At 42.9% G+C, this 27,238-nt stretch overlaps 2 protein-coding genes and 1 pseudogene across 3 annotated transcripts in view; 1 reads left to right on the top strand and 2 right to left on the bottom strand.

Annotated features, from left to right (window-relative positions):
- The window catches only part of Syn1 (synapsin I), a 55,255-nt gene extending 38,212 nt beyond the window's left edge, over positions 1–17,043 (bottom strand). For both annotated transcript variants that reach the window (NM_019133.2, NM_001110782.2), the window contains 5 exon segments: positions 2,541–2,630; positions 3,684–3,840; positions 5,074–5,165; positions 5,256–5,313; positions 16,569–17,043. In NM_019133.2, coding sequence (NP_062006.1) covers positions 2,541–2,630; positions 3,684–3,840; positions 5,074–5,165; positions 5,256–5,313; positions 16,569–16,945 — 774 coding nt within the window. In that variant the 5' untranslated portion in view covers positions 16,946–17,043.
- On the top strand, positions 5,363–7,650 carry LOC147998125 (large ribosomal subunit protein eL38 pseudogene; annotated as a pseudogene).
- A 4,632-nt stretch (positions 17,044–21,675) lies between the features above and the next one.
- On the bottom strand, positions 21,676–27,238 carry Cfp (complement factor properdin). Its single transcript, NM_001106757.2, has 9 exons — positions 27,156–27,238; positions 26,923–27,073; positions 25,378–25,553; positions 24,802–24,972; positions 24,487–24,678; positions 24,094–24,267; positions 23,663–23,854; positions 23,409–23,520; positions 21,676–21,903 (listed from the first exon to the last, which is right to left on the bottom strand). The coding sequence occupies exons 1-9, from the start codon at positions 27,217–27,219 to the stop codon at positions 21,738–21,740; spliced, it is 1,398 nt and encodes a 465-aa protein (NP_001100227.1). The 5' UTR covers positions 27,220–27,238; the 3' UTR covers positions 21,676–21,737.

The raw sequence follows: 27,238 nt of genomic DNA, 5'->3' as shown, positions 1-27,238 counted from the left end.
AAGCCATATGATCATGCTAATAAAACAGCGAAAGCATTTGACAAAGTCTAACACCCTTTCATGATAAAAGTAATCACCTAGGAATAGAAAGATAAGTTCTACCAACACAATGAGCAGTTAACATATGCTAGGTGGAGGGGTTTAACTACTTTACATTTATTCAGTAATTTAATCCTCACATCAACACTATGATTCAAGAAATATTATTACCTGCATTATACTAATGGATAAACTGAGGCTCATGGCATTTAGTTAAGGTCTCTTGTGTTAATAAATAGTAAATTGTAGGGCTAGGATTTCCACACAGAAATTCCAGCTATGGAGTCCATGCTCATGATGGCACTCAACCGAACTTGTTCTCAAAGAATAAAGAATAAGTGAAAATAGTGATAAATAAATAAATAAATAGTGATAAATAGATTTGGGGGAAAATTGGATTTTCTTAAAAATGGTTTGGCTGGGCATGGTAGCAAATATCTTTTGTCCCAGAACTAAGGGAGGCAAAGACAGGTGTATCTCTTTGAGTTCAAAGCCAACATTGTCTCCAAAGAGAGTTCCTGGACAACCAGCGTGGTTACACAGAGAAACCATGTCTTGAAAAATCAAATCAAACCAAATAAAACAGAACTAATGCTTTGATCTGTAAATAAACTTAATTCATAAATTTTAATTTATATGAACAAACATAATACTTGCAATATTTAGTATAAAGTCAATAATACTAGATTATCACTGATATTTAATTATAATTTAATCCATAAAATTGGTAATGTTTATTTATGTAAGTAAATATAACTTGTAGCATTGGAAAAATTAGCAATTAGTTGTAAACTTTGGTGGAGCAACTAACAATGATTCAATTTCTAATTGTAACTAAAATTTGACTCATAACTATAGTACTTAGTTTATAGTAACCATAATGTAAATATCAATATCTATATAGCCACTGAAATACTAACAATTTGATTTCTTCTCAGCATAAACACTAATCATTTATATAAGTAACTGCTACATATGCAATAAGGTATATTATTACTTGTTATATGTAATACATCAAGCATCAGTAATGATAATTTCTATTTGAATATACTTTAGAACAAACATTTCCAATCTATATGTAAGCATAATTTGTGATACAGTTACCTATACTCTTTGATGATGCTAGTAATGATTATTTGATTTCTATGTAGCCAGACTGGCCTCAAACTTATAATACTCCTGCCTCTACCCCCTCATTGCTGGGATTATAGACTCACACCACCATATATGACTGGTTATTTGATTCCTAGTAAAATTCTAATTTAATTTATAACATTGGTGCCCACAATGTATATCAATTACAATAACTTGTACTATTCATGATCATTTGTAGTAATAATGATTATATTTTATGACAATAAATGATTCAATATTTTATCTGTAAATAATTTATAATACTGCTATTAGCAATCTTAGTTTGAAATATGGGTAAAATTTCTATCAGGATGAATATTTCATAATGTTAGTAATAATTATTTGCATTCTACATGGAATACAATCTGATTCATTATGTTAATTCTATTAATCCACACTAGAAATACATCTTTAATACTGGTAAGAGTGAGTAATATAAAAATAGGATTTGATAAACATTGAGATCAATAACTTAATTCATACTTGTAACTATTGGGAAATTTGTGGTCCTGATTGAACATTCCTTATCAAAGATTTAAAATATGAAATGTTCCCAATGCTGAAACCTTTTGAGTACCATCATGTGCTCCACAAGTGTCATATTCTACATGTGATCTCATATGCCAGGTAACAGTCAAGACACAGGCTTACTAAAAGTACTGTTTAAGAGTAAGTTGGAGTTATGTAAATAAGGCATATGTGAAACATTAATTTCATGCTTAGACTTGGATCCCAGGCTGGAGATATGGTTCAAGGATTAACAGCTCTTACAGAAAACTGAGGTTCAGTTTCTAGCACCTACATGGTAGCTTACAACTGTCCTTAACTCCAGTTTCAGGGGATTTGACACCTTTTTCTGGATTCTGTGGGCACTGTGTGAATATGGTACATAGACACAAATATAGGCAAAGCACCCACACACATATAATAAAATAAATCTTTAGACTCAAGTCACATGCTCAAAGCACATTATACATACACAAATATTTCAAAAATCTCAGAAGAAAACTCTAAAATTTGAAGGATTTATGATTTCTATGCATTTTGGACAAAGGATATATAATAGACTCAACCATAACGTGACTTCAATTCTCTACACCAGTAGTTCTCAACCTTTGTAATGCCCTTTAATACAGTTCCTCACATTGTGGTGACTCCCAACTATAAAATTATTTTTGTTGCTACTTCATAACTATAATTTTGGTACAGTTATAAATTACAATATAAATATCTGATATGTGACCCCTATGAAAGGGTTGTGACACACAGGTTGAGAACTGGTGTAATACTCAGATATATTACCAATACAGCCATTGGTAGCATTACAGTAGTTCTGAATCTTTCCCACTCCATTCTCCCAGGCTTACCATCTCTTTATGATTGGGATAGAAAGTCTGATCAATCAGAGGGAATTCCTCTGTTCCAAGCTTCTTGTGTAGTCGAACCATCTGGGCAAACTATGAGAATCAGGAGACACGGATCAGTGAGTTTCTTACCTCAGGGGAGTCTCTAAACTAGTATCTCAAGTGTTAATTTGGATTTGGAATGTCCTCAAGGTCCATGTGTTAAAAATTTGTTCACCAGAGTGGTACTGTTGGAAGGTGGTAGAAACGTTAAGAGATGTGGCCTACCTAGATGTTTTAGGTTGTTGGGGGTGGAGTACTCTCACAGGGACTTATAACTCCCTGGTTGTCATTGTCTTCTTCCTCTTCTTCCTCTTCTTCCTCTTCTTCCTCTTCTTCTTCTTCTTCCTCTTCTTCCTCTTCTTCTTCTTCTTCCTCTTCTTCTTCTTCTTCCTCTTCTTCTTCTTCCTCCTCCCCCCTCCTCCTCTTCCTCCTCCTTCTCCTTCTTCCTCTTCCTCTTCCTCTTCCTCTTCCTCTTCCTCTTCTTCTTCTTCTTCTTCTTCTTCTTCTTCTTCTTCTTCTTCTTCTTCTTCTTCTTCTTCTTCTTCTTCTTCTTCCTCCTCCCCCCCTCCTCCTCTTCCTCCTCCTTCTCCTTCTTCCTCTTCCTCTTCCTCTTCCTCTTCCTCTTCCTCTTCCTCTTCTTCTTCTTCTTCTTCTTCTTCTTCTTCTTCTTCTTCTTCTTCTTCTTCTTCTTCTTCTTCTTCTTCCTCTCTCCTTCTCCTCCTTCTCCCTTCCCCCCTCCTCCTCCTTCTTTTTTTTCTTCCTCCTCCTCCTCCCTCCTTTTCCACCTCCTCTTCTTCCTTTTTCTCCTCCCTCCCTTCCTTTACTTCCAGGCCACAAGAGAGGTAGCTTTGCTCCATTGTGCACTTCCACCATGATGCCCAGCATCAGGGCCAATATACCATTGATTGAAATCCCCAAAACTTGGGTAAAAAGACCAGTTCATTTTGTGAGTTGATTATATCATGTATTTGTATTAGTGATGTAAAGCTAACTTGTATATTAAACTTTCAAACATTTTCACTTCTGAAAAGACAGAGTGGCTCCAGATTCCCACATACACATATGAGCAATTCCATCTTCATTAGTACTCTTGTTGTAACTTACCACCCAGGGTTTGTCACAAAAGTTGTAGACAGAATGCAAAGAGTTAACACTGGGGATCCCAGCATACTGCAGCCCAATGACCAAACTGCGGTAGTCTCCATTACGTGCCATGCTGAAGGCATGCTGGCGGATCAGCACAAAGTCTGGCTTCAGAGACCTGGGTTGGGGCATAGATACAAATGTTGAGCACCCCAACCTCCCCCAACCAGGAAGTTCCCTACCACTCTTTTGAATTCGTAAGTACTCATAAGTCCTGGAAATGTCGATATATTTTCCCCCTCTGTCCATATGGGCAAGCTGGTCCTTCTGCCTGGATCATTTTATCCAACCTTTCCCCATCTGGTGATTGATTCCTTTTCACACTTTCCTATCTGTTGAAGGTTAGCTTGCAACTCTACCCACATTGCTCTGGCATCTCTCTGGTCTCAATTTCACAGACTCCCAGTTGTCCTCCAAGTGTGTTGCTCAGAATAGACTGTAGCCTCATGGGATCTCTGAGCTCTTCCTTCTGCCTGCAATATTTCCCCTATAGGAATCTCTTCTTCATTTTCTTCAGGTCCTTCTCAACTGTTTCTTATGCTACCAGGTTACTCTATCCAAACTGCAAACCCTACTATCTTCCTACAAGCTTGCATCTGCTTTACTGTTCTGGGGTTTCCTTTGTGGTTTCACTTTTTTTGTTGTTATTTTTTAAAGATTTATTATATATATATATATATATATATATATATATATATATATATGAGTGATCTGTCTTCATGTACACCAGAAGCAGGAATCATATCTCAGGAAAGTTGTGAGCCACCAAGTGGTTGCTAGGAATTGAACTCAGGACCTCTGGAAGAGCACCCACTGAGCCATCTCTTTGGTCTCTGCTGCTGATGCTACTGTTGTTTTGAGAGGGTTTTCTCTGTGTAGTCCTGGCTGACCTGGAACTCACTCTGTAGACTAGGTGGGCTTTGAACTCACAGAGATCTGACTGCCTCTGCTTTTTATATTTTCTCATTATCTGCCCAAAGAACAAGTTAAGGGTAGAGGGTTTTATATTTTGAAGGATTGTTTTGATTTGTTTACCACTCACTTAGCATGTAAAAGAGTATTTGGTATACAGTAGGTGCTAAATAAATATCTGTTGGTGTCAAGTGCTGAGGATAGAACCTACAATGAAGTAAACAGATACTCATTGAATTGAATAATTGAGAAGTTTCCTGGTGGTCTGCTAGGCTCTTTGGCTACTTAGAACCCCCTCCTCCCTGCCACATTCTGCACCTAATATTTTGCTCACTGAAGATGTGTAGGGGGTTAGTGACTCTCAGGGGAGAGTCTAAAATTCTAAGGGAGTCCTTTTTGCTTTTCCCCATAGTACCAGTATGCCTTTTTTTATGCTCACCTCACAACTTTGACCCCATTCCGAAGAACTTCCATGTCCACGGAGAATCCACCATTGGCATGAGCCACAAGATTGAGATCGGAGAATTCAGCCTGGAAAAGACAGAAAATCAGTGATTTGCCTACATCATGTAAGTGTAAACATTCGGTCTGTGGCCCAGGCAGAATGCCTTCTCAACTTACTTGCTCTACTTTAATGTCAATTTCTCCATGGATCTTCTTCCCTTTGAAGTATTTTGCCCTGGGGAGAAATATAGAAGGGCACATCTGTCAGTGTTCAGATCTCAGACATGAGGACCACATCCAGGTTGGTCCCTTGATCCCCCTTCAGTGCTGGTACAGAAACCACATAATACTTTAAAATTGTAATAGTTTGTAAAAATTAATCAACAATACTTTGTGAACAATAAAGTCTAGTGTAATATCTGTGGAAGTGTGTAAAAGACATTGTAAAAGGCCATAAAGAGCAGGCATGTCCCAAAATATGGTATCTCACCACATTACTATTCTAAATGTTCCAGTAAAAGCTGTGGAAAAGGTGTTGTGTCAATTATAACAGACTTTGAACTGCATGGAGGTCTGTAAATAGCTAAGAACCTCAGAGAGTATAAATATATGACTCATGCCTGTTGTGTGATGTGTTCCAGTGCCCATGTGGTTCTTGGTACTTATGTCTGCAAGGGTCCAAAGTGACTCTCTGTTCTCTCCTTTACCATGAAGCAGAACCTTGATCATGGGTGTCATCTGCTATGGGTGGACAGTTGTGTCTGAATAGGAGCTGCCAATGGAGAGATGCAGGCTGTGACTAGTTGTAAAGAAGCTGTAGCCAGCAATGATGGGGGAGGGAGGAATGCATCTGAGAATGAGGGGAAGCCACAAGAAGAGGAGCAGGGCAGCAGCAGCAGGCACATCGCAAATTGCTTTGCCATTGTTTCCAGTCCCACCCAGCTAAGCTCAGCTTCTAGCAGCCTTCTCTCCCAGGCTCTGGATTCTTACCAGACAGGCTTCTTCACAGCAGTTCTTGTTCTGATTTTTATGGAAGGGATATGAATACTTCTAGGAATACTGGTCACTGACATAGTCAGTGACTCTGATACATGTATATTGTGTAAATGGGTTCTGTTAGCTTCATTGATGAGCACAACAGGACTCAAGAGCAGCTGTTTCCTTTTTCCTCTGTGTGTCTCTCTTTGATCTCTCTGTCCCTCTGTGTCTCTGTCTCTTTTGTGCCTCTGTCCCTCTCTGTGTCCACCTCTCTCTCTCTCTCTCTCTCTCTCTCTCTCTCTCTCACACACACACACACACACACACACACACACACACACACACACACATTAATACTGTTTCTTCACGAACATTGAAAGAGAATCTTTTAAGATCTTCTGAGGGCTAGTGAGATGGCTCAGCAGTTAAGAGCACTGACTGCTCTTCCAGAGGTCCTGAGTTCAATTCCCAGCAACCACATGGTGGCTCACAACCATCTGTAACAGGATCTGATGCCCTCTTCTGGTGTGTCTGAAGAAAGTGACAGTGTACTCATATACATAAATAAATTAAAAAAAGATTTGCTGGGTTTCCATTTATAACTGATAGTAAATGTGGATGATACCCAATTTCTATTTCTAAGACCTATTTCTGGTCTCATGGGGGTATAAGCGTGTGCTGAACAGTTTATACCAACTTGACAGTAACTAAAATCATCAGAGAGGAGGAAGCCTCAATTGAAAAAAAATGCATCCATCATCCCTTTTCAAGTTTTCTTTTGTTGACAATAAATATAGTGGCTACTTTAGTGTTCTACTCAGGATCCTCTTTGGAATTAGCAATTGTGGTCCTTTTAACAGCTCCTGGATTTGTTTCCATTGGCCAATGTGATACCTAATATCCTTCTTTCCCTGGCAAGGTCTCACTCTGTAGTCCTGGCTGGTCTAGAACTTGCTTTGTAGAGCAGTCTGGCCTTGAACTCACAGAGACCTGCCTGCCTCTGCCTCTCACGTAATTGGATTAAAGGTATGAGCACCATGCCCAGCAATTCTTAATTTGTTGAGCTTAGCTCCAGATCTATTTCTGGTCTTGAAGGGAATATGAATGTGTGCTTACTAGTTTTATGTCAACTTGACACAAGCTTAAGTTATCTGAGATAAGGGAACTTCAACTGAGAAAAATGCACAGGGCTGTAGGCAAACCTGTAGGGCATTTCCTTCATTAGCAATTGGTGTAGGATGGCCCAGTCCACTGTGAATGATTTTGGGTTCCAAAAGAAAGGAGGCTAATTTTTTTCTTGTACTCTTTGGTTCTACCACTCAGGTTTTTTTTTGGGGGGGGTGTTTGCTAGTATTGAACAACCATCACCATGTCTTGAGAAATTGAGGAAATCAAGGACTTTTCTGCTCACAGCCCAGGAGAAGGATGCAAAATCCATCAAGATCAAGATTAAGAAGAACAAGGATAATGTGAAGTTCAAGGTTCACTGTAACTCAGTCCTTGCAGACAAGGAGAAGGCAGAGAAGCTGAGGCAGGCCTCTCTGAGCCTCCCCCCGACCCTGCAACCAGTTTGGCAGTAAAGGAGCTGAAATGAACAAGACCTTCACATTTGATTATTAAAAATACTGAAAGGTGAAAAAAAGAAAGAAAAAGAAAGGTGAGGCTAAGCAAGCAAAGGAGAGCAAGCGAGTAGCACTCCTCCATGGCCTCTGCATCAGCATGTGCCCTCTTTGAATTCCTGCCCTGACTTCTTTCAATGAACTGTGATATGGAAATGTAACCCAAAGGAACCCTTTCCTTTTCAACTTTCTTTTGGTCACAGTGTTTCAACATAACAATGATAACCCTAAGAAAGAAGGCTAGCCTCTTTTCCTCATTCTGGGCTGACTCTGAAGGGCCATCCCTGCTACTACAGAGCACTCCCACCCCTTGAACAGCTGAGGCCTCTAACCTGATGATCACTAGCCTTTCCTATGCTCTTTACTCATTACAGTGTTGACCCCAAATGCATACCCAGTTAGGCCTTCTGCATAGAAATCCCTGAATAGAACATAGAGACTGTTCCAGAAAGTCAACCTATAATACTGAGCCATAGGAGTCAAACTACATAAGAAGACTCAACATGGTTCTGTAGCTGGTATCCAGTTCCCAGTTGGAAGTGAGCACCCTTAGTGGCAGGACAGCCCAATACATACTATAGCATGCAAATTCCTCTTAGGCAGGTACAGTTTGTGCTGGAACCTTTCAGTGGATGAAACAATGATATGGAACATTGATATGGATCAATGCCATATGATCTGGCAGGCCCTATGACTTTGGGCAAAGGATGGATACAGATTTTTTTCTCTTGAGTGATGAAGACCTTGGGTGTTTGGGAGCAGCAGTGACTTTTCGTGATAGTAGACTGCAATAGGAATCTAGTGGAGGAAAGTGAAATAGCCTTGACACTTGACAGATGTGAGGGAAACAGTAACCAGATTGTGGTAATTGTTAAATGGCAATGGTTAACTGTAGAAAAATCGGTTATAACCACCAACTCAAGGCAAAATATGAAAGTCAGAGGAAGTCCCTGGCTCTTTTTAAAGAAACTTTAAGGTGTAGTTACAGAACGAATGGAAGGGAGGACTAGGCTCAGAATTTAACTTTAAGTAGGGTAGAACTTCAGAGAAGGGTGGTCTAGCTCTCTGCCACACCATGTTCAACCCTAACAGGACAGGAGTGGTATTCTAAGGCCTGAGACAAGGATACATGCATGGGTACATGCAGTTAAACATCCTGACCTTACAGGCCCACCTGAACCCATTGTACCAGCAGAAGCAGTTTACTCACCCTTACTACATAGACAGCTTCCCTTTGTTTGGGAAAAATGCAGAATGCCTTAAGAGAACTAGGTACTTTATAAGTCAATGCCGGGGGCTGTAGACATGGCTCAGTGGTTAAGAGCACTGACTGCTCTTGTAGAGGTCCTGAGTTCAATTCCCAGCAACCACATGGTGGCTCACAACCATCTGTAATGGGATCACATGCTATCTTCTGGTGTGTCTGAAGACAGCTACAGAACTCATATACATAAAATAAATAAGCCAATGCCTACCCTGCTCAGGATATACTCCAAATTACTACTCTGGAAAGCTGACCAATAACTAGATCCTGTTCACAGTACGTCCTCCAGACCCAGAGACACCCTAATGTTCATATGTGTGACTGATCACAGTGAGCTTAAGAGCTAGTGCAGAGGAGAAGTTCAAATAGAAGTTTCTGGGGTTGGGGATTTAGCTCAGTGGTAGAGTGCTTGCCTAGCAAGCGCAAGGCCCTGGGTTCGGTCCCCACCTCCGAAAAAAAAAGAAAAAAAAAAGAAGAAGTTTCTGAGATGGCATCTCCATGCCCCTACCAAAGCAGTAAATCAGGGCTGGGTGTATAGCTCAGTGGCAGAACACTTGCCTAATATGCATGGAGCTCTAGGTTTAAACCCTAGCACTGGGGGCAAAAAATCAGAACAAAACAACAGTAAATTGAAAGCATTCTGGGGGAGATGGTAGAAAATGAGGCAACTCAGAAATACCTAGAGAGGATTCAAGGGCACTTTTCTCATCATATCTCTATTGAACTAACTAGTTGTGTCTCTGAGGAGACAGAGACACTGCAAATGTCACCAACTACTATTTCTGCTTGCAGCAACCGTGTTGGACATGTTATTATTACAGATCAATAAGGTATGAGATATGGCATGGAGCCATCAATTTGGCAAATGTACTTCTTCAATTCTGATTAGAAGAGAGAACCAAAAGCAGATCATGTGGCGTGGACAATATCTGTCAATGGTTTTTTCCTATACAGCACTCTGCTGTTTCTTTCAACCTACATTATAATATAGTTCAGAGGAACCTGGAGCATCTGGACATCCCAAAGAATATTACACTGGACCAGTACATCGTGTAGATTATACAAGATGAATAAGAGATGGTTAGCATATTGCCTTGATAAGACACATGTGATCTGATGTGGGGATGGTAGCACAGCACTCAGAAGCCTAAGGCAAGAGGATCATGATTTTGAAGCCAGCTTAGGCAACCTAGTGAGTTCTAGGCTGTTCTAGGGTACATATTAAGAGAATGTCTCTCAAACATCAAAAGACTCATGAGCTTGAGTGAGCAGTAGAGAATCCATTCAAAGACACAGGGACATACCATATTAGTAATATTTCAGGGATCCAGTGACCAAAACCATGCCAGACCAACATTTACAAAGAGTAGAGCAGAGTTTTGAATTTCAGGCCTTTTACTGTAAAGAGAGCCACCAGGCAGGCTTCTTTCAAACTCTGGAAGCATCATATTCTACACCAGGACCCAAGTTTCAAGTGATATGTAAAGTTATGATATGAGTATGGATTAGTGTATAGGGGCTCTGTGGCAGATCTAAGATGTAGTGCAATATTTGACCTGCCAAGTCTTCTGATACCAAAGGTGTCAGAAATGGAGACAGATGCATAGTGGAGCCTATGAGAAGCCTAAGTATGAGAGTCTTAGGGTTCTGGAGCTAGGCCATACCATTTTCAGTAGGGGCTTAGATACATTTATGGTTGCTGTTTTTGAGATATGGTCTTACTATGTAGCTCCAACTCTTTTGGAACTTGCTATGTAGCCCATGCTGGCATCACACTAGCAATTCCTTTACCTTAGTCTCCTGATCTGGGGTTACAGGCAAGTGCCACTATGCCTGGCTCAATTTTATGCCATCTGAGAAACAGATTCCACTGTAGTATTTCTCTCTGATAGAGACAGAATGTTTGACCACAGGATACCAAGTGACTGTGAACCCAGAACAGCTCATTATGAGCTGAGTCAGGCCACACCCGCCAAATAAAGTCAGATATTTATGAGCAATGTTGAATGGTTTGTATGGTTGTTTAAAAGCCAGGAAGGAAAATGACAAAAAGATCATGACAAGGAGGTCTGGGACATAGACTGTGGGTGAACATATGGAAGTGGGCAAAAGGGAAGGATCCAGATCTTTTTACTGTGTGCTAACACCCACCAGGCTTCATCTACCATGGAAGTGGTACTAGGCAACCAAGTAGATAGGATGAGTCAGCCAGATGATGTCAGCCAGCCTCTGAGCCACCCCAGTGCTAGCAGATGGGCGCACAAATGAAATGCCAATAGCAGCAGAGATAAAAGTTATGTGTGGAATCAACTTTCCAGTCTTCCAGCAAGAAAGATCAACATTGAATCTTTGATATGACACCATACTTCAAGACTAAGACTTGGGCAAGCTGACTGCATTGGGCTTTTTCTACTCTATAAAATATGGTGATCTGTTTTGACTAGAAATTTCCACGTGTGGTTTGCCTTTTTATTTTCTAAGACTAGCAAGCATCACTGTCCAAGGGTTTAAAACTATACTTGATCCCCAACAGGATGGGATCCCATATAACATTGCAGCAAACCAAAGGACACATGTCATAACAAAGTACAGGAAGGCAAAGTAAAGATGTTACTATGAAATCAACCAGTGAGGTCCCATACCACACCACCCAGAGGCTGTTGGCCTGAGAGAATGAAGTCATAGTTATGACCTCATTTTGGAGTTGAGACCATACAAGAATGGACATTACCGTCCTAAAAGCAGTGGAAACCCTCAGTCCATGATTATTGTGTGTGCTATTCTCATAGTAGGTAGAGTACATGAGTCTGGGAAGTCAGAGGTCATACTGGGAATGGCCCAGCTTACCATCAATCCCAGTTATCCACTCTTAGAATCTGTGCTTCCTGTTCCCTCAGTATTCTGCAAGTTTAGAGGTCCTGGTTCTCCAAGGGGCAACCCTGCTACCAGGGACACAGAAGGAATCTCATTAAACTCTAAGCTATGATCACCACCTGTGCACTTCAGGTTTCTTTTGATAACTAAAGAGAAGTCACTAGCAGAAGAATGTAACATTGATAGCTAGGAAGTAGGAGGCAGGGCTGCTGGTTTACAGTGAGGGCAGAAGTGGGCACATTTGGCACCCAGACCACCCACTTTGGCATCTGTTGGAACTCTTTGTTCAGCTTTCGTGGTAAGTAGACAAGAAGCAGCCAGAGTGTGAGTCAGGTGTGGGGACACAGGCTCAGGGATCTCTCAAAGATGAAGGAATGGCTCACCCACCAAGTAAGACACTGAGACCAACAGAGGTGCTAGCTGAAGGTGAAGGGTCTGTTTCCAGGGAAATCTATCTAAGAAAAGAAGCCACAATAAGAAACACAGATTATATAACCCACAATATACATATTTACATAACTCATGCTATATATACACACACATATATATTATATAAGACCCATATGTTTTATGTCAAACAGGATTCAGATGTGCCTTATATAATATATACCACATAAAAGATATATCATACATGTGTCTAGGTTGTATAACAGAATATACATAAGGATCCATATACAAGTGAAATTAAAGTTTCAGCTGGGCATAGTCCTGCACATTGGTAATTCATCACTTGGGAGACAGAAATAGGAAGATCATGAGTTTGAAGCTAGCCTGAGTTACATAGCAAGGCCCTCTCTCAAAAATTAGTTTTGGTAAATAATTACCCTTATTATATGCAATATAATTTTGTATGTCTTGTTCCACTTTATTCTATTTTGTGAAGAAAATCCTATACTTGTAGGTATATTATAGAGTATAAAGTCATTATATAACACGTGCAATATGTAGTTCATGTTGTATATAATATATTATACATCATATATTATTGGAATAATAGTCTTATATCAAATAACTGCTTACTATGTAAAGCATACTCTGTTTTCTGTTTCATTTATCATGCTTCATGAAGAAAGTGGCATGCTGGTCATGGGCAATAGTTGGCCCACAGATTGAAATACACAGGAGCAACTTATCTCTAAAAGAAAAGAAAGATGGAGTCCATGCCTGTAAATCCCAGGTCTTATGAGGTAGGGGCTGCAGAATTATAAGTTTAAGGCCAGCCTGGTGCGCATAGTAAGACTGTGTCTTAAACATTAAAAATTTAAATCCTCTCATCTTAAAGGATGCAACATTAAAGCACAGAGGCTCAGGATGAAAGAAGAGTGAAGACTGGAGAGATGGCATCAGGCTATACATACATATACATTTATTTCAAAATTGTCAAATTCCTCCTTTATTCCAACCTGAAGTCCTCAAAGCTTGCATGGTTCTGAAGGTCTGCAAGTTTATGCAGAGCTCTGTTCCCAAATCGAGCCTGGTATACTTAGGCTCTCCTTCTGTCCACGTCACCTAGCAGATGCTAAATGAATATTGGCCAAATTGTCTAGAAGAAAAAGACTGAAGGAGCTGTTGCAAAAAAATGGGGGCTTTGAGGATGCTGAAGGAGAGGGAGAATAACCTTTTGCTGAGTTCAATAAGTACTCAATAAATGTTTTCTGGAGATTAAATAAAAAGAAGGTATTGAATTGCCATTATAGAAAGGGGAATGGATATCAGTATTCAGTTGAGAAACAGGGGGCGGGGCAATTAAATAACCTGTTTATAGGGTTGGAGCAGAGAAGGAATGTCTATCAATATGTAGTACAGGCCTCAATAATGTTTGTTGACTTCAATAAAGCAAATGGAGCCCAGACGACAGTGCCCTGGGGAACAGCTTGTAGTAAAGGAATTCTGAACTTTGTTCAATATATATTTTAAAGGTTGCTAGAGGAAAGGTGAAGAAGCCTACTGTAATGATAAGAATGTGGTTACTCGAACAGAATACAGCAAGAGATTAATAAGTACTTTCTGGATTAACGGAAAAGGGGAAGAACCATTAGGGAGGTAGCTACAAAGTGTCTGTGTGTGTGTGTGTGTGTGTGTGTGTGTGTGTGTGTGTGTGTGTGTAGAGGAAGGATCTAGTCAAAATATTGGGGGAAAGGCTAGAGAGATGGCTCAGTGTTTAATAGTAATGACTGCTCTTCCAGAGGTCCTGAGTTCAATTCCCAACAACAACATGGTGGCTTACAACCATCTGTAATGGGATCTGATGCCTTCTTCTTTTTGTTTAAAGATTTATTTATTATATATAAGTACACTGTAGCTGTCTTCTGACCCGCCAGAAGAGGTGTCAGATCTCATTACAGACAATTGAGAGCTACCATATGGTTGCTGGGATTTGAACTCAGGACCTCTGGAAGAGCAGTAGTCAGTGCTCTTAACAACTGAGCCATCTCTCCAGCCTCTGATGCCTTCTTCTTGTGTGTCCAAAGACAGGTAGAGTGTACTTATATACATTAAATAAATAAATCTTAAAAAATAATGGGGAGGAATTGGACTTCAGGGGGTATGTTCTTCAAAGTATACAATATGTGCATATTAAATTCTTATGGGGATAAGTAGAAAAAGTTATAGTAAATTCAGCTAGTGGTAGGATTAGAAGAAAGGGAAGCTGAGGGAAGGTTCTTCCCAGGATAGAGAAGTGCTTAATAAATGCATCCCACATTCTATCACACACAAAGTGTGCAACAAATATCTATAGAATGGATTAAAGGGCTTAAATAGAATGGATGGCTCGGTAGGGGCTTCTGAGGGAGCCAAACCAGTAAGCAGATGGTACCCAGTAAGTTTTGACTGAAATAGATCTCTTGAATGTAAGCTCTTAAGGCAATGGCAAGGACTTCCAAAGCCCTGGAAAGAGGAGACTGAGGGTGACTCATACAGTTGATGCTCAGTAAGTGTTGACTGGCTTAAATAGACTAACAGTGTTTTTGGTATTGACAAGGTTGAGAAGAGAGGATCCTTAGGGTTACTAAAGGGAATGGGAAGGGTAAATCTTATCTACTGGGTTCTGGGTTAATGGAGCAACGCTTTTAGAGGGCAGGCTTCATGGCAGGGGCAGGTTTTCCTAGGGGTAGTGAAAGGAGATGTACTTCCAATAAACAGATACTGCATAGGTGCTGGCTGCATCCACTGCAGGAATCTGTATCTGAGGAGCATGCACAAACACACAAGATCTCCATAAATGCTCATGGGAGTCACTGGAGGAAAGGGTCTTTGGAGGAAGGTCATCAGACTGGAGTCCAGAGTGGACGAGAAATTAGTGTTCACTAAATTAGTTACAAATGACACTTGATGAGGAAGGCTAGGAATTATTTGATAAATGCTCCCTTGGAGGAAAAGCCCCAAATGGAAAGGGGAAGGGAATGCAGAAACTTGATCTAGTCAAACACAGCTCTCCTTTAATGCAAGGAAGATTTTTGTGGAGAAGACCTAGACCAGGTGTTCTGTAAATGCTAGAGCTAGGAAGGATGAAAAGAAAAGGCCTTTGACAACAGTGACCCAAATGGTGCCCACAGCAACTGCTAGATGTTTGAGTATTGGATTAACTCTTGTCACAGCCCTTTGTGGAGAGGTCTTTGGTTGGGTCATGCAAAAGGTGCTCAGTATATGGTGATGGAAGTACCTGAAGGAAAAAGTAATGGATAAAGGTTTGGGACTGAGATGGAGATTTTATATATATATAAATTTGACACTCAACAGATGCTTGCTGAATGGGAAGAACCTTAGAACCTTTATACCAAAGGAAAGAATCTTTAGACAAGGTTCACATTTTAGGGAACTAATTAATATTGAATGGATCCACCAAAGACCTTTGAAAAAGTGTCTGGACAACAGGAGATTCAGGAAGCACTCAATAAATGTCTTCTAGAGTCATAGGAAAAGGTCACTGAGGAGAGACTGGTAAAATGAGTCACACACAGAAAGCTTGAAAACCCTCACAGAATTCATGCTTGGAAAATGATTCATTTGAGGCAGGTTTAGCAATGGTACATGTCAAACATTTAATGCCTCTTAAATCCTTCGGAGCACGCACCTGGACTTGGAATACATAGAACGCATTCAGTCAAGGTTCATAGGATCCATTAGTCAGAGCTTGTGATGAGAAACTGGGGTGGAATACACAACAGGCACACTCAATCACTGCTTACAGACAAGTTTGAAAGGTCTTTGAGGAGGGCTCTGTGGTGGGAAATACAGTATCAATTGGATACAAGTCCACAAGATCCATTAGAGAGAAGGCCCAAGGGCAAGAAGTGAGGGTAACAGGGCGTGAATCAGACTCAAAACATGCTCAAGTAAGTCATTAAAGCCAAAGACCTCCAGGGAAGGGCTCTGCAGTAAGGTATAATGCAGGTGCTGAATAAATGCTTACAAAACTCATTAGGGACGAGGCCTTCTAGGCAAGAGTTCGACAGAGGAGGTAGGGCCCATTTGGCCCTTGAAAGCTTTCTGCATATATCGAAGCCAAAAGCTTTAAGGAATGAGTATTAAGAAGAGGTATAGGCAACAGATAATTGCTCCTTGTACCCATTTTAGTTTTGGGGGAGGTAAAAGCAGGGCTTAAAGGAAGAACTGGGCACAAATCATTAAAAGGAAGGAAGGAATTGGGTGAGGGGCCAGATATCAGGCACACAAGTGGCACTCGATAATTGCTCATTCACTGTAGAAACATCTGGGGACCCAGGCCCTCGAAGAGGCGCAATATCGGCTTACCAGTCGGTGTGCGGCTCGTCGATGACCAGCAGCACCCTGGCGGCGGCGCCCCCGCGGCCTGCGCCCCCAGAGCCACCGCCCACCTGCTCACTGAAGGTGGCGGCTGCAGCTGCTGTGGTCTGTTTGACCGCGTTAGACAGCGAGGAGAAGAAGCCACCGCCCCCCGAGGACCCGGGACTAGGGGCTGCTGGAGAGGCCACTGGAGCAGCTGTGGAGGCCCTCTCAGCAGAGGCAGCAGCGGATCCGGGAGTGGCCCCTGGGCTGGCGGCTGAGGGCGGCGGCGGAGGTGGTTGCGGGCGCTGCAGGTCTGTCATATACCCATTAGGCAGATTGGCCATGAAGTTGCTGTCCGACAGGCGGCGCCGCAGGTAGTTCATGGTGGCAGCTTGGGGCAGGGGATCCAAGGGGCAGTGGGTCGGTGGGCCGCGGGGGCGGAGCGCAAGGGGCTCAGGAGCACGGCGGCGCTCTCTGGCACGACGCGACTCCTCTGCTGCCCGCTGCAGACTGAGGCAGCGCTGAGGCTCTGCCGCCGCAGAGCGTATGGTCGCGCCTGCACCCCCCTATCTTGCACCTCTTGTGGTGCGGCCCGACTGGACTCACCGCTGCACGGACGCGACCAAGGCGGTGAGGTAGGGGAGTTTGGGGAGGGCTGGAGAGTGACGTCAGCCCGCCTTTGGTGCTGGGGAGGTGGTGGCGCGCGCCGGCAGCGGGGGCGAAGGCTCTGTCCGCGGTACTAAATCCGACAGTGCGCACGCGCCGCGCCGCGCTGCATCCTCTTCCCCTCCCCCTCTGATGGGGGAGGGAATGCGCAATTTGGGGAGTGGGAGTGGGGGTTCTTGTCCGTAGGGTCTGGACCCGTAGTAAGGCTCCTACTCTGTTTTTCAGCCTCCTCCTAAATCCTCAGGCTAACTTGCATTGTTACCCTTCCCAGATACTTGTGTTTCCAGTGTTGATTTTCACCTCTGAAGGCATTTTGGGGTTGAGGGTCGGGATAGAAGCATACTCGGAGGGGAACATAAAACTAGAAATTCTCCTTACTGCAGTGTTCCTGGCGAGATGTCTTCCACGACAACACTGTCAGGCAAAGAAAAGAGCACGGGGTAGCGTAAACATCACCAGACAGGCGGAGGTGGACACTTGGGTAGTGAGAGCCTGAAGGAACACATGGAATAACACAAATAGAAAAACAAGGAATGACACAGGGTATATGTACATCACAGAACACACGGGCATCCAGGTATATATGTAGATGTACAAGCCCAGGGTAACACACATGAGCATATTGAGCAATGCACGTTCAGGCAACACATTGACACACACCCAGAGAATCTCACACAAGTACACACATCTGGAAAAAACACATGCTCTCAGATGAGCAAGGAAACTCTGGGTATGCAATGCAGAAGCATTTCCTGCAGCACTAACTCTGATGTGTATTCAGCCTCTTCCACACGAACATATTTAGTCTACATGCCCTCATTCCTCTGCTCTGGACGTAGCCAAAACCCAGTGTAATCAGTGTTCATAGATGTCTCCCTCCGTGTATAAGAACTTTGCAGACAGGAGGCCAGTTAATACATATATATGAAAGAATAATGTAATTTTGGTGGTCTGAATAAGAAGGTTCATATATTTGAATGCTTAGTCACAAGGGAGTGGCACTGTTGGGAATGATTAAAAGGATTAGGATATGTGACCTTGTTGGAGGAAGCATGTCTATGGGGTGGGCTTTGGGGGTTCAAAAACCCACGCCAAGCCCAGAGTCAGTCAGTTAGTCAGTCAGTCTGTCTGTCTGTCTGTCTGTCTGTCTGTCTGTGTTGCCTGTGGATCAGCATGCAGCTCTCAGCTATGTCTCCAGCATCAAGCCAGTGTCTGCCACCATATTCTCCATCATGGTGCTAAGTGACTCATCTCTGAAACTGTAAGAAAGCCCCCAATTAAATGTTTTTTTTTTAAATGAGAATTGCCTTGGTGATGGTACCTCTTCACAGCAATAGAACATTGACTAAAACAGTAATCCATGCAGTAGTAGGATGTAGAAGTCATTATGTCAACTTGTAAGATTCTGGCTATAACAAAATTACAAATCCATAGTTATTTGTTTATATGTACCTTGGCTTATTCAACAATCTGATAGATAATGTAATTTCTACTTTGCAAATGAGGGGAATCCATGAACTTCAAATCATCTCCAAAGAGTCATATTTGCTGTGATTGGTGTATGTGGTAGGAAGATGAAACAGCTAGTGCTAGTGTATTCACAACAAAGTGGGGTGGGATTTTAGTAAGGGATAGTGCCAGAACGATTGGGTACATCATTGACTCCAATGAGCAATGATAGTAGACCAGTGGCAGGAGATACACAAGAATATCTGGAGTTTCTTGCCTGAAAGATTTTAGAATCACCTACTTAGTCATTTGTTTTTAAACCAGATCTTGCTATGCACCCTAGGTTAGCCAGGTCTCAGCCTCTACAGTAATGAGATTCTTGGTGTGTATTACCAACTCTGGCCATTTGCTCATTTCTTATTTATGAAATCAATGGTTTGTTAAACATATCAATAATAATGTGGGATCTAGAGTAAAATAGCTGGGTTCAAGACCAGCCTCAACAATATGGTTGGGAAAGTGAGTTAATCTCTGAGTTTTTTTTTATCTTTAAAACTAGGAAGGAGAAGCATAACCTCTGTGCTTTTGCAAGTGCTGTAGCCCCATCAGAAACCATGCCTCCACTTAACTTTTTTGCATCCCCTTCCCCCAGGTTCCTACAGTTCCTAAATTCAGGATTGCCAAGCCATCCTTATAATCTCTCCTCCATCCTAGTGAGCTTCAGTCTCAGTAGAATTAGCCTTTGGTTGCCTAATCCTTTTTTCTTTGCAAGATGCCCTTTGGCAATTCAAATAAGGAACTTCCTGAATATGGGTATTTTCTAATGTTTTAAAATATGTAACTATATTGCTGATTTAAGACAAAAAGCATGGCCTTTGGTGACCTCTTTGGTGACAGAAGCAATTGCAGGTCTTCAGACTGTTTTGGCTCCTCTGGGCCTGAATCAGGGCTCAGAACAACTCCCTTGACTGTGGCTCTTCCTGGGACACATTTAGACTTTTAGTACTTTTAGCTTCCTAGTGCCATTATTTTTTCTAGGTGGCTTAGTTTCTAGAAATTAACTTTTGCAGATTGTCTTTTAAAGGAAGCTTCCCACTCTCCTTCTGGAGTCTTTATTTTTTAAAGATTTATTTATTATATATAAGTACACTGTAGCCATCTTCAGACACACCAGAAGACAGCATCAGATCCCATTACAGATGGTTGTGAGCCACCATGTGGTTGCTGGGAATTGAACTCAGGACCTCTGGGAGAGCAGTCAGTGCTCTTAACCTCTGAGCCATCTCTCCAGCCCCTCCTTCTGGAGTCTTAACTCTTCAAGGAGAGAGCTCAATCTCCAGACCAACTTGTACAGCAGGAATAGGTATACAGAAGTGTCTAAGAATCACTTCTTTGAATATTGGTGAACAATTACTTAAATACACATCTCTGACACAAGTTCAAGCCAGGATTGTGCCTACAACACATACCTCCCAATTCCACTTTAGTGGGAGTGAACACACACCCCTTATGGTTTTGTTATAAACTCATATATCACACACATCCAATACAGTCCTAATTCTTGCCCAGCTCTGAAAGTCTACATTACAGAGATGTGTACCTCACAATGTATACTTACACAGTCAAGCTTCTACTTTCTTCCAAGCAAGTATCTCTTACACCCTGTAGTAGCAACTAAAAACCCTCACTTTGACTCAGTCTTCCCAAGATGACTAAATCCTCATTGACTTGTCTCCACGTCTATCGATCGAGTGGGACATATTACATGTTCTGACAAGACTGGTTTTCACAAATCTCCTACTGAAACACTCCTACACAGAAGGGTCCCTTTCACCCACTGTACAAAGTTGCAAACTCTGCTCCTAATAATTAATATGCATCACTATGTGCGGTGCTTCAAAAATATCCAGCTCATTACTGTTGTGTGCTAATTTCGTACTTTGTAAAATGGGGATAATATCGACCCTCTTGAATTCATTGTGTATTAAATGGATTCACACTATGGAAAGACTTAAGGCATTATTGGGCTTTCAGTAAATTGCTTTTTAAGTGTTAGCTATTACCCTGATTATGATGAGTCCTTTGTGATTCCATCATGAAGGAGCTCAGCATTCAGTGAATGGAAAAAGGAATGAGCAAATTCTAAGAACACTGGTGTCTGGGTTTGTTCCCTTTACTGTGGAGACATAGGCAGCTGATTCCTTCCTTGTGTCTCCATTTCCAGCACTATTGTTAGTATACAGTAGGTGTTAAACATTGAATACATGTTTGAACAAAAGGAATGCCTATTTTGAGTCTGCTCACTGGCTATCAGATGTTCTCACCTTCTACCAGTCCTCCCCCAGCCCAGATGCTCAGACTTATCTCTAGCATACAGTAGACTTTAAAGTGTTAAATGAACACATACAAAAAGGTGCATCTGGGTTTGTTTTGGGGGTCCTCCAGGCCAATGCTAACTCTAGCCTCTCTTTACCCTTGCCCTAACTGAGACTGCATTATAATCACCTCCTCAGTTCCCCTAACCCCCCAGCTATTTGTTGTTGGTAATTGTGGTGTTGAACTTAAGGCTGTTTTTCAGTGGGTGGGTGCAGGTGCTTTCTCAGCTGGGTGCCAACTCTGGTCACATCCCACCCAATTCATCACTGTAGCAGATCTGCTCGCTGAGATGCCCTGGTAAGTGGGTGGGAACCCAGGAAACTTCATTAAAGTAAGAGAGAGCAACTAAATAGCACACCGGTCAATCAAAAAGTTCCTGCTAAGGTGAGTAGCCAATGGCAAACCCCACTTTGTTGCCCTCCTGTCTAGTCCCACTTCTTTATATTCGTGGCAAAGACAGGCTGGGTTTGGATACTTACTTTCCGGCTTTCCAGGCTACAAACACAATACAACAGAATAAGTCACAATGGGCCATTGCTATGTTGCTCTAAAAAATTCTACTGCCCACTTTTAGGAATGGGGGCAGGCTCCCCTCTTCTTCTTTAAGGAATCTTAGAAAGAATCTAGAAAGGCTGGTTTATTGAGGTTTAGAAGGTCAGGGGGTCAGAATGGAGGCAAGGGATTTTAGGGTTTCTTCTCTTCTGGATCTCTGCAGGAAGGCACATGTAGACATGGCCGTTTCTCTTCCACCACCAGCTTCTGCCCCTGTAGCACCTCACACAGTGGCCGTGGGATCCCCCAGAAGGTAACATTCTTCTCACCCTGACCTTCAACCATGGAAACTGTAGGCCTGGGGTGTTGGGAAAGCAATGGAGGAGAAAAGCTCAGGTAAGGCAAAAATGTATTGAAAAAAACTGTTTTTTTAATCTCAAACTCAATGATATCCCTGCCTCAGCTTCCCAAATGTGGGAATTACAGGCAAGTCTCATCAATTTTTTTGTGGTATTAGAGACAAAACCTAGGACTTTGTACTTGCTAGGCAAATGTTCCTCCATGCTCCCATAGCATAGCATTCTGTTTATTTGTTTGTTTTTTAGGTTCTACTGACCCTTTCCCTCTTTTACCCAGGCTAACCTTGAACTCATTCTGTAATCTAGAAAAGTCTTAAACATGGTCCTTTTGGCTCCAGCCTTTTAAGCAGTTAGGATTATAGGTTTGTACCATTACACCTGAATTAACATCTCACTGTGCATTTAACTCTATGTCTAACTGTGATATTGGGTCATTTCTGATAAAGAAATAGGAAAGATGATCCCCTGTGCCTCAGTTTTCCCTAATCTACAAAATGGCAATAAGAGGAATATTTTTACCTCTAAACCCTTTTTCTTTCCTCATACTCATGTTAAATGCCTATCTCAAGCCACTACTCCTCTCTTCTTCCTTTTCCTTTCTCTTTTCTTTGTCCCTCCTCACTTTACACAAATAGAACCTTATATCCAGGAAGGTTTTTTCCAGTAAGATTTCTCCTTGTAGGCAAGCTCACTATTCATTTTCACCCAGACTCTCTCAATTGGTCTTTTTCCACACAGCCTCTAACTATGTGGGAAACTTAGGAAATTAAAAACTGGTTCCTAACTTCAGGAACCAGTCTGATCCCCCACATCTGGAAAATCCTATCCCAGTGATAGGCCACTTAACAGCTGGAAAAAGACCATTTAACCTTATTTATGTGGTGTAAGAAGGGATGGGTAACTTAACCCTTTCTAACTCCTGGGCCACTGTGGTGTCCAGTAAACACTGAAGGTGGCTAATCAGCTCTGTCTAGAACCTGCTCACTATCTGGATGTCAGGAAGGCTTCTCCAGAAAGGCCTAATTAGTTTTCTAGGTCCAGAGGGTAGTGCAAGTCTCATTGCTACTCACCTGTCATTTTTATATGCATTTTATCACAACTCACCTGGGTACCTTCTACCCATAGATTTGGGTTCTTTTTTAGTGAGTGTTGCTAGAAAGGCCTTGGAGTACTTCAAGGTAGTGAAATGTGGAGTGGATAAATGGAGGGCATGGATGACTGAGTAACTCAAAAGTATGCTAAGAGGTCAGTGAGAAGGCCACATGAAGGATTGTGTGCATGGGAGTCCAGCTAGGTGGCTGCATTAGAAACTGAGGCTGTGAAGTCTTCCCTAATTGCTTCTCCTCTTTCTTTTGTTTCTCTCCTCTTCTCTAAGGTAGGAGATGGCACTGGCAAGGTAGGCACTTTTGATCCAGGGGCTAAGCTCCAGTTCAGTATAACCAATTCCCCTCATATCCTTCAGCATCATGACCCCCTCCTAGAAACACAATGTTCCCCAACTCACGAGTACTTGGGGAGCAAAGGTGTGCAGAGTCGCTGACGGACACGGGTGGGGTTGGGTCCACATGGTGGTGTGCACAGACCCCAGGTACTCCACTGTGACCATGAACCTTTCACTGCAATGGCAATGGGTAGTAGAATGTCATATAGTCAAAACTGGAGGTCTCAATGAGAAAAGGAGACTGAAGGGGCATAGGGTACCCAGCATAGCTACTACATGGTTGTCCACTCTCACTGTGCTGCCTGTGGGTCACTCACAGACACAGTTATGGATGTCATAGCAGTGTCGAATATCTTGGAGTTTCCCAGTACATGGCTGCCCATCAAATTTGCGGCCACCACAGCTCCTTGAACGTGACTGCTGGCCTGGGATTTCATCACAGCTGATGGACTTCATTCTCACACGGCTGCAGTGACTCCATTTTCCCCAGGCCTCCCACTCTCCATTTACTGTAGAGGCAAGGAGTAAGAGGGTTTGTAGCCAGTAAAGAGCTTCAGGGGAAGGACTGAAGAAGGCTTTGGGAGGGAGTGGGAGTGAACAGATGTAGGGATGAAGGCAGAGAGGTGAACCAGGGTATGGGGGCAGGAAGAGGAGAATCATGCAGGAACAAGGTTTTGGCAGCAAGAAGTGGGCAGCAGTGATGGGCAGGGGGCTTAGGCATGGGCATGGTGCCTCTTGACTTGCTAACCAGGGCAAGGCATGGCTGTGTTACAGACGTGTTTCCGAGTGGCATCACCAGCACAAAAGGGGCCCCCATGACGGGGTACAGGGTGATCACATGTCCGTCGTTCTAGGGTCTGGCCCAGGCCACAAGTCACCGGGCAGGGACTTGAAGGGCCCCATGGTCCCCAGCCACCAGCCACTGTTGGAGTAGGAAAGAAAGTTAAAATAAAGCCACTGTAATCATGCATACTCCCTAGTTTCCTTCCATGTCACCTCTAGACATTGAGGCAAATTGTCTGCAGATGATAGGCTTCTTATCACATGGTACAAGAAATTCCATTCCCTCAAATGGCACACCATCTTTGCCAGAAATCCAAAGCCCCACTAGCTACATGCCAATGGCCTCATCCCTGCATACCTGGGCAAGGTGGTAGGCCACTACAGCCCCGATGCTCATAGGCTGTTCCTGAGCAGGGCTTCCCAGGGGGTTGGTGTGAAGGTGCTGGTGCAGAACATGAGCGGCTTCGTGTCTCCTTAGGTTCTTGAGCTCCGCCAAGGCATGATCCTGAGCAGGCGCTCCAGGGGCCCCAGGATGCCCAGGCCCCATGTGCTGTGGTCAGAGTAGAAGGATGAGCTCTGGTCAAGCATGCATAAAAGTCTTTTCTCCCTGGCAGTTTCTGGCTGTAGCCCAACATTCTAGATATCCCTTCTATGTCCTGCTACTCTTACTCACTGGGGCAGATCTTCTGAGTGTCACAGGCCTGTGATTGCTGGGCCTCTCCGGGGCAATGGCCTCCACACTTAGGAGCAGGATTATCACATAGTCGTTGACGGGTCTGGGTTCCTTTGGAGCAGGTGACAGAGCAAGGCCCCCAGGGTCCCCACTCAGACCAGCCACCCATCTCTGTGGAAGAAAAAAGAGAAGGAAGTGGGGATGGCAACCTAGGATTCCTTCCTTTCATGTATGTCCCACATCATCTTATCCTGTCCTATGTCTTTTCCCTATACCTGGCCTGGCAGTACTGCTCATCTGGACTATGGTAGCCTTCATACTCTTCCCTCTGCTCCACATTTGGCCTGCCCTCTTCCCAAATTCAGTCAAAGCGAATTCCTCCCCATCCCATAAACCAAACCATTCAGACTAAAGCCAATGTCTTCACTTTTGAAAATCCTCCTTCAGCAATCTTAGCCTCCTCCATTCCCCTTAAAGCCATACAAGGTCTGTCCTCAGGGCCTCTATACTGATTCTTCTGGAGCGGGGGGGGGAGGGGGGGGCTGTGTCCATGTCCACATTGCTCATCTTCCTTACCTGGACAGCATAGCTGATCCTCACAGGCCTGTAGCTGCCACTCAAGAGTTCCAGGAGCCGCCTTCTCAGAGCACTGTCCACCCCTACCCACACAGCGCCTGTGTCGCAGCTGGGACCCCTCAGAGCATGTAACTGAGCAGGGCCCCCATGAGGACCATGCTGACCATTGTGGGGACCTGTGAAGAGGAGCCTATGTTCTCTCCTGGTATGAAGTGACAGGATACATCATTGAGAGCCGACTTACCACTTAGGGATGGTGGGTGATTGAACATGAAGAAGTAAATATACAGGAAATATATGATAAATTTCATTTCGCTTCATAGCAAGGGCCCTGGAAACCCCCCAGGGTCAAAGCCAGAAGATGTACAGTAAGCAAATTTAAGGACTAAAAAACCCAGAACTTCTGCCAGGAACTCAATAGGTCACTACCCTGTAGAGTATCAGGCAGAGAGGAAGTACTTAGTAAACAGAAGTTCAGAAGTTCCTTCAGAAACATCCTAGCGATACACTTTGCTTCTGCACAGGACTGACTGGGTTTGCATGCTAATATGGGTATGTACATGCCAGTGTTAAAGAGACATGAACTGTTAGCATGATAAATGGTCCAGAGCTGCTCTCCAAGATCTTCAAACCCATCATCTTTACAATGTTATCTGGAATATATAGTAAGCAGTCATAAAATATATCTATAGTATAGTAAGGCTCAACATACGTAAACTGGAAGTCATAATTAGGAGATTCATGGTGCTTTCAGAGATCAAATTGCCACAAAAGAATTGCACAATCATCAGAATTAAAGATTTGGCATTGCCCTCAGAATTTCCCTAAAGTCCTCCATTTCTATGATGCTTTTATATATGATAAGCATTCAAATATGATCTGTTGTAAGTTAGGAGAATGAAGCCACCATCAAAAATATCTAAGTTGCACTCCACCCACAATGTTTACAGGAAGTCCTGACTTTTAAAGTACTTTTAAATCAGGGTTAATTTTGTCTCTCCTAAGGGACGTTTCACAGTGTCTGGATTCAGTTATTTAAAAAAAATCTTCTCTCATACAATACAGCCTAACTGTAGTTTTCCTTCTCTTCATTCCTCCCAGTACCCCTCACCATAACCTCCTTTCTTCCACAGATCCATTCCTCCTCTTCCCCTTCAGAAAAATGTAGGCTTTCCAGGGATAGCAACCAAACATGGCATAAGAAGATGTAATTAAGACCAGGCACAAATCCTTATATCAAGGCTAGATGAAGCAACCCAGGAGGAGGAAGTGTCCCAAGCACAAAGACACCCCTATTCCCACTATTAATCGGTGCAGAGAGTTATTAAAAACATTTAGGAAAAGGTCAGGTATGTTATAAACTACTAAACAGTGCACAGCTAAGAGCTCATACCCCCAACAAAGAGCTCCAAGCAACAGTGCCAAGATTTTTAAACCCTGAGCTATGGTTATAAGGAGGGCTTGTGGGGGGAGGGGCACTCTTAGAAGCTCCAGGGCAGAGAGTATAGTTTTATATTATAGGGCTCAGCCTAGGTTCCTCCAAACCTGCATGACTGACAGAGGCCCCCATCATGTTCCTGGAAGGCATAGGCAGTGTTGAGACAGCAATCTTCCACCCTGATGTCTCTTCCAAGTAGGCCTTTGCACCTGCCAGAGGGCTCCTCATACTGGGTGAAGCAGAGCACAGGGTCTGAGCCTTCAGAGGAGAGGAATGGGCAATCAGGAGTATGGTCGGCCTGGACATCCCTGGGAGGACATGTGGGCCCTTATCCACTTACCTGTGGTTGGCAGGATAAGCAATAGGAGCAGGAGCCACTGAGGGGCTTGCATTCCAACGGGCATTGTGAACACTATGTTTCTG

This window comes from Rattus norvegicus, chromosome X, assembly GCF_021556685.1.
Source record: "Rattus norvegicus strain SHRSP/BbbUtx chromosome X, alternate assembly SHRSP_T2T, whole genome shotgun sequence".
NCBI lineage: Eukaryota > Metazoa > Chordata > Mammalia > Rodentia > Muridae > Rattus > Rattus norvegicus.
The sequence above is the reverse complement of the archived record's forward strand: the minus strand, read 5'-3'. Positions and strand labels throughout refer to the sequence as shown.

Coding starts and splice junctions, on each gene's coding strand:
- Cfp (NM_001106757.2), bottom strand. CDS start 27,219: ATGCCCGTTGGAATGCAAGCCCCTCAGTGGCTCCTGCTCCTATTGCTT. Junction 27,074..27,155: donor GCTTATCCTGCCAACCACAG/GTAAGTGGATAA, acceptor TCTCCTCTGAAG/GCTCAGACCCTGTGCTCTGC. Junction 21,904..23,408: donor CCTTTGCTCCCCAAGTACTC/GTGAGTTGGGGA, acceptor CCAACACCCCAG/GCCTACAGTTTCCATGGTTG.